Source organism: Monodelphis domestica, chromosome 6 (genome assembly GCF_027887165.1).
Source record: "Monodelphis domestica isolate mMonDom1 chromosome 6, mMonDom1.pri, whole genome shotgun sequence".
Taxonomy (NCBI): Eukaryota; Metazoa; Chordata; class Mammalia; order Didelphimorphia; family Didelphidae; genus Monodelphis; species Monodelphis domestica.
The window spans coordinates 23860996-23867652 of NC_077232.1; the positions used below are offsets into that span (position 1 = coordinate 23860996).

Consider the following 6657-nt stretch of genomic DNA (forward strand, 5'->3'; position numbering starts at 1 on the left):
ATTTCATCCATGTCTACTCACACTATAGATGAAGTTTGTTGTTTTTTTTACATACAAGTCACTGCTCTGGAGGACTTAGTGTTAAGTAGGAGTGTTTAAGATTTTGGCTGATTAACTTAAAAATTGCTGATTGATAGAGAAAGTTTGATTCACTCATCACAAGATGATGACCACTGATATCTCTGGCATTTCTGATCCTATATTCCCATAAATGTTAGGATAAGAATCAACCTAAGAAGGGATTAAAGAGAATATGTGTGTCAGCCACCTATTCTTTTCAATAACTTTTTAGGTTGATTCTTACCCTGACAATTTTAAATAATTGATCCATATTTTTAAAAGAGGAAGAGGCTATTTGAGAATGTAATACCTTTCCATTGAAGGACATATATTTTGTAAAGTAATTTCTAATTATACATATATGTGTGTGCTCAATATAATTTTCAAATATTTTTCACATTCATCATCTCTTTTCTTTTTCACAATAGTCACTAAGGTTGCATGTATTATATTCTTCTATCTTACATTTTAAATCTATTTAGGATTGTCCCAAGGGAAGTACAAACTCAAATGCTTAAATTTGAATCTTTTGCTCATCAGATTGTGCCAAATTCTCTGTCTCATTGTCTCAATATTGATTAAAACAGATTTCCATTTTAAAGGTCTAATAGAGAATTAATAGTAAGATTTTGCGATCCAAAGTGTTACTGGCTAAAATTAGTAATGCTTGACAAGTACTTCTATATGTCATCAAAAGGAGAGAAAGATAAAGTAGTTAAGTCAATTTTTAAAATTAGAATTTCATATATCTCTAATGGGAATATATGTTGTGATAGCAGTGCACTCTGGTACTTTTGAAAATTGTAGAAAATATCAATTCAAACCATGTGACTATTGAGAGAATGTTGAGACCCCCCTACTATAGATGAAAGACACTTTTGAAATCATCAATCAAAGAGACATTAGAATATATGCAAAAAGTGTTTGAAAGCCTCTTAATTAAATTATATGCAGGCAAGAAGACTCTTCCAAATCCTGAGGTATTTTGTTACATCTCCTGAGTTTTGAAGGAAAACATAATGAACTTTTGCCTTGTGGTCTATAGTAAGAACTTCAGAAATAGAGCACTTTACCTTTTACTTAAAGCTTTTTTTACATATCAGTCCTGTGAGGTCTAATTCTCAAATCCAGATTTTAGGAGTGTATGTGAAGCTGTGTAAAGGGAAATAACTACAAACTTACTGGTTTTATATACTTAGTTACAAAGCAACAGAGCCAAACTCACTGCGACATTCCCCTGACTCTAAGCCCAAGATGCTTTCCATTGGTCTATACTTTCTTATTAGTGGACGTTTAGAGAATGTATCTTACATTGAGAGGATCTAGGTCCTCATTAAAAAGGAGAAGGGTGTCTAGGGAGAGGAACTAACCATAGGGAGCAGAGTTGGTCAAAGTATCTTTTCTATTTAAGAGTACTGGCTGCATCCAATTCAATCATCATGTCTGGTTATTGATAGAGAGTTTAGTCTTCATCACACAATTGTTGATGTATCTGAAAAAAGGATTCATATTTAAGGAAGGAAACAAAATGCAGTGGGAGCAATGTTGAATGTAAAGAGAGAACTGGGTTCATGTGAAATTAGAAATGTATGTAGTGGTTTGACCTAGGATTTCACTTTGATTCCTTGAATTTCGGTTTACTCATCTATATAATGTGAATGGTTATATCTATTGGTCTTGTATAAATCAGCTTTTGGGAAAATAGAACTGAATTTATGAAGTAATGTATTTCTAAAATCTTAAAGCATTATATAATGGAATCTATGTATATAAATATATATGTATTCTCTTTCTATACCAATGGAAAAAAAGTTTCTGAATATCATTATATCTCTTCAGAAAAAAGGTAAGGTATATTTCCTAAATTTAATTTTAATATCTCTTTTGAAGGGGTCTTACTGTGATTTAGTGATTTCTTAGCTCCCTGACACTGATCAATTCTAAGATCTTACTCAAAAATGAAAATTAACTAAGGACAAAGGGCACAATTACATGAAATTCTAATGGCAATTTCTTGGTCCAGGGAAGGTTTGAGCTCTGCAAGCACTTGTATTATCAAAATTTAAAGCATTTTAATGTAAACAAAATTATGGACAGAAACTATCTTCAAAAAAGAATGAAGCTCTCTCTAAATAGAAGGTTACTTTAAAGTTACCCCTATTGTAATCAAGATATTTTTTGTTCCCATAAATGATAAAATGTGGTATGAATAATGAGTAAGGAATATAAAGGAGGCAATTTATGGTGATTAATTATGATTTTCTCAGACCTGAAAGAATTATGTAATTTTATTGGAAAATAAAGTGGTACTTAAGGATCCTTCATGTTTTTAAAAATCAATGTAGATTAACTGCTTAATTCCATATGTCCCTTTGGAAGTGTTAAAAATCCATATTTATTTTTCAATAATATTAATTATTCTGACCAAAATGTTTCTTGTATAAGATGACTAAACATCTATATCTGCACACCAATTAGGAAGGGGTCTTACTGTGATTTAGTGATTTCTTAGCTCCCTGACACTGATCAATTCTAAGATCTTACTCAAAAATGAAAATTAACTAAGGACAAAGGGCACAATTACATGAAATTCTAATGGCAATTTCTTGGTCCCAACAATGCAATATTGTTTATGGGAAAATTTAATCAAATCTGTTAAACATTTCCTTTTAGCAAAAATTTTTACAATCCTACTTTCTTTATCTCACTTCCACTTAAATTATTAATAACTATCATTTAGAGCTAAGAGTCAGACTAGTACAGAAATCATTACAAGAATACTTTCCCTTGTCCATGTGATTCAGTGTGGTTTGGGGGTTCCAGACAACTCTTTGCCATATAGATTCATCAAACTGATATTCCTTGCTTTTTATCTACTTCTATTAATTACTATTCCCATAGACATTGATTGTATAGACTTCAACTATACCTCAATGTCATTTTTCTAGGATATGACTTATCAGATCTCAGGATCTAAACTCAGTTTTTATTTTAAAATCAGTTGATGATTACTTGGGCTTTCCCAGAATTCCTGCATTCTTGTCATCAGATGACTCAAATGGCTTCATCACTAAGAAAGAGAGTAAATCAGCTAGTCTGAAATTCATGACTGGCCACAAAGGACTGTATTTCCAAGAGATTTCTTTCCAATGGATGTAAGCTATCATATCAGGCACCAATATATCTGCCTAGCCAGAGCTGAGTATGCAAATGATTAAAGAAGAAAATAAATTAAAGAGCAGAATAAGACAACTAGGATATCATTCTTTAAAGTAAAAAAAATAAATAAAATATGTGGTGGCAAAAGCTTCATTATGGTATTAATAAATTATGCTTTTTATATTAATTCTATCTGAGATGATCCCTTATTAGGAACAGAGTGAGAAAAAAATGAATATTCCAAGATGGAAGTTGTCTTCTTCTTCAAAAATTATGATGAAAAATAATCATAGAGTAATAGAATTAGAACTTGAAATGACTTCATAAAACAAAATATAAAAGTAAAAATTAAAAGGAAATTAATATTAAATATAATGTATTTGAGTAATATTCTCTACATATATAACATAGAACATCAATTCTGAAAACCAGAATTCTGAAGATATAACATATTTTAAATTTAGAAGAGGATAACAAATAGAAAACATTGATTGTTAGTGCTATAAGAAGGATTAGGTCACAATAAAACACAATAAAATAGTATATACATATACGTGATTTCATAACATAAAATATCCAAATTGTATAAATATTTAAATGCCCAGTATTGAAATTATCCAAGTCATCATCTAATCTAAACTGTTTACTTTTCATTTCAGAGTCAGAATCCAGATCCAAGTAAGGAAAGCTGATTTTAGTCATTTTAAATTTGGGTCATACAGAAAAAATGGCAGACATAAATCTTACTATCATGGAAGAATTTATCCTCCTGGGATTTTCTGAATATCCCAATGTCCAAGTATATCTTTTTGTTACTTTTTTGGTCATCTACATAACTATACTATTAGGAAATGGTCTCATTATCATAATAACAAATTTAGAAGCAGCTCTTCAAACACCTATGTATTACTTCCTTGGAAACTTCTCCTTTGTGGAAATTTGTTACACATCAGTTACCCTCCCCAGAATGCTTGTGAATCTTTGGAGTCAGAAAAGAAATATTTCTCTACTGTCATGTGCTATACAACTCTGTTTCTTTCTTATTTTGGCAGCTGTAGAGAGCTTCCTCCTTGCTGTGATGGCTTATGACCGCTATGTCGCCATTTGTAAGCCACTCTACTATCCTATAATCATGAATCATAAGATGTGTATGAAAATGGTTGTGGGCTCCTGGGTCAGTGGGATTCCAGTCATGATCATGCAAACATACCAGGTTTTCTCTGTGCCTTTTTGTGGTTCTAACAAACTCAATCATATTTTCTGTGACATGCCCCCTTTAATTAAGTTGGCATGTGGAGACATCTCTGGGGATGAATTCTTTCTTTTTGTTGATTGTTTCCTGTTTGGTTTGATTCCTTTTCTGATGATACTCATGTCTTACATTAGAATCCTTGGCACTATCCTGAAGCTCTCATCTACCACTGGCAGATCCAAAGCCTTCTCTACTTGTTCCTCTCATGTTATGGCTGTTTGCTTATTCTATGGTTCTGCTTCAATTGCATATTTTCAATCCATGTCCAGTTCTTCAGGCAGTAGAGATAAGATCTTCTCTGTATTCTACACCATTGTGACACCAATGATTAATCCTATGATTTATAGTCTGAGGAATAAGGATTTTATTGCAGCAATGAAAAAATTATTTTCTAAATGGGGAGGATAAGGAATAAAACATTTTAGCTTAAATATCCCTGTACCCTAAACAATTTCCCAAGTTTCACTTCCATTTTTCTCCTCTTAATGCCTCTTTAAATAATTCTCATAATCATCATAAATCATTTGGTATTTCCCCTTTCAGTATCTCAATGATAGCCAGTTGGTTTTTGGTTAGATGAAAAAACATGTTGTTCTTGTCATTACTGCTGTTATTTTCAAGCACTTTTGATTATGAACAGCTTTACTACAAAATGCACCATCATCTTGAGAATATAAGCCTCTTATTCCAGATCTAAGTCATGTAGTGTCTATGACAGGTACAAATTTGATTTTAAAATATTATCTTCTCAGGCAACGACTATATCATGGGGCTATTGAGAGATTCTATTTAGCTCTATCAGAGAACTTCATGACATACTTTCTATTTTTCCTAAAGTATCTGGGCCAAAAAAGAATATTACTTTTTTTGTTTTTTTTTAAACCAACACTTCTACTGAGTTTAACTAAGCTATTGTGATTTCTATTTGTTCTCATTTTATGTAAATATGGTTGGATATGGGAAATGAGGAGTGCATATCATTTCATTTGCAGTGCCCTTGGGATTTGCAAATAAATTGAATCATTTTGCCATTAATGGCAACTAGAAGAGAATAGCTCATCTATTCATTCATTTAAGATCTAAAATATTGAGAAAGAATAAAAATATGTTGCCTTTCTAAACAAACAAACAAAGGAAATCTATTTCCATTCTGGACTTTAGATAAACTACACTGTTTGCAGCTTTTGTTTCTAATAAGTATTTTATTTGGGGGACATTATGATGTAAACTTTCTTCAGGATCTTGCAAATTTTAGAATAGAGAAGCTTCTAGAGTTTTTGTTTTTTCTTGCATCACATCACCTAGGATGTAGGGTACATTGAAAGTTTGCAGATTCCAGATTCAAACCACTCCTGAAATTTTTAAGGAATAAGCACTCAGCCCACAGAGAAAGATGCAACCAGGGAAAAGTAAATAAATAAAATAAAATGAAGAAAACTATTATTTCCATAAGTGTGGAAGCCTTGTCCAAAGATAAGAATAAAATATTGAAAAATGAGCCATTAACAATATTAACAATAAAAAATATAATCTAAACTTAATTCATTTATTCCTAAGAAAACAATCCAGAAGAAAATTAAACAAAACATCTATAAAGGAACTCATTAAAAATCCTTCCTTCAAGCAAAATAGATTTCTTAGACTAAATGACACAAAACAAGAAAAAATTAAAATATTGTAACATTCTGAAAAGCAATATTTTGAAAGGCTAAAAAAATAGGATAAAGTAATAAGTAACCCTTGCTAAAAGAGAAATAAGAAAGGGAGGAGATGAAAAATATGCAGAGAGAAAGTCTTTGTACAAAGTGCTATATAGGGAATTGTTTTGATACACTATGGCTATTTGTTAAAGAATTTTATTTTTCTCCCATGAGAATTAATAAAATGAGAAGAGAAGTGCTAGTTAAATGAGAAAAATAAAGAATATATTTTAAATGGAAGCAAAGTTTTTAAGAAACAAAGTTGTTAAGAAACAAAGTTATGAAGAAACAAATAAGAATTATAAAATTAATTGAAGAAGAAAAGAAATACCTGAAAAAAAACTGAGAAATTTACATAAAAGGCACAAAAATATATATAAAGTCATATATTCCTTCCAAATTTTAATGTGGAAAGCATAACTGGATTTGTCAGAAATAAACAATACATATACATTAAAATTACAAGGGAAAATAGATACTGAATTA

The 6657-nt window shown here is 30.8% G+C and overlaps 1 protein-coding gene across 1 annotated transcript; it reads left to right on the plus strand.

Annotated features, from left to right (window-relative positions):
• Window positions 1-1860: 1860 nt before the first annotated feature.
• On the plus strand, window positions 1861-4909 carry LOC100021834 (olfactory receptor 10AG1-like). The gene is made up of 2 exons (XM_056803770.1): window positions 1861-1906; window positions 3918-4909. Exons 1-2 carry the CDS (start codon window positions 1861-1863, stop codon window positions 4877-4879), a joined length of 1008 nt encoding a protein of 335 aa, XP_056659748.1. The 3' UTR covers window positions 4880-4909.
• Window positions 4910-6657: the final 1748 nt, after the last annotated feature.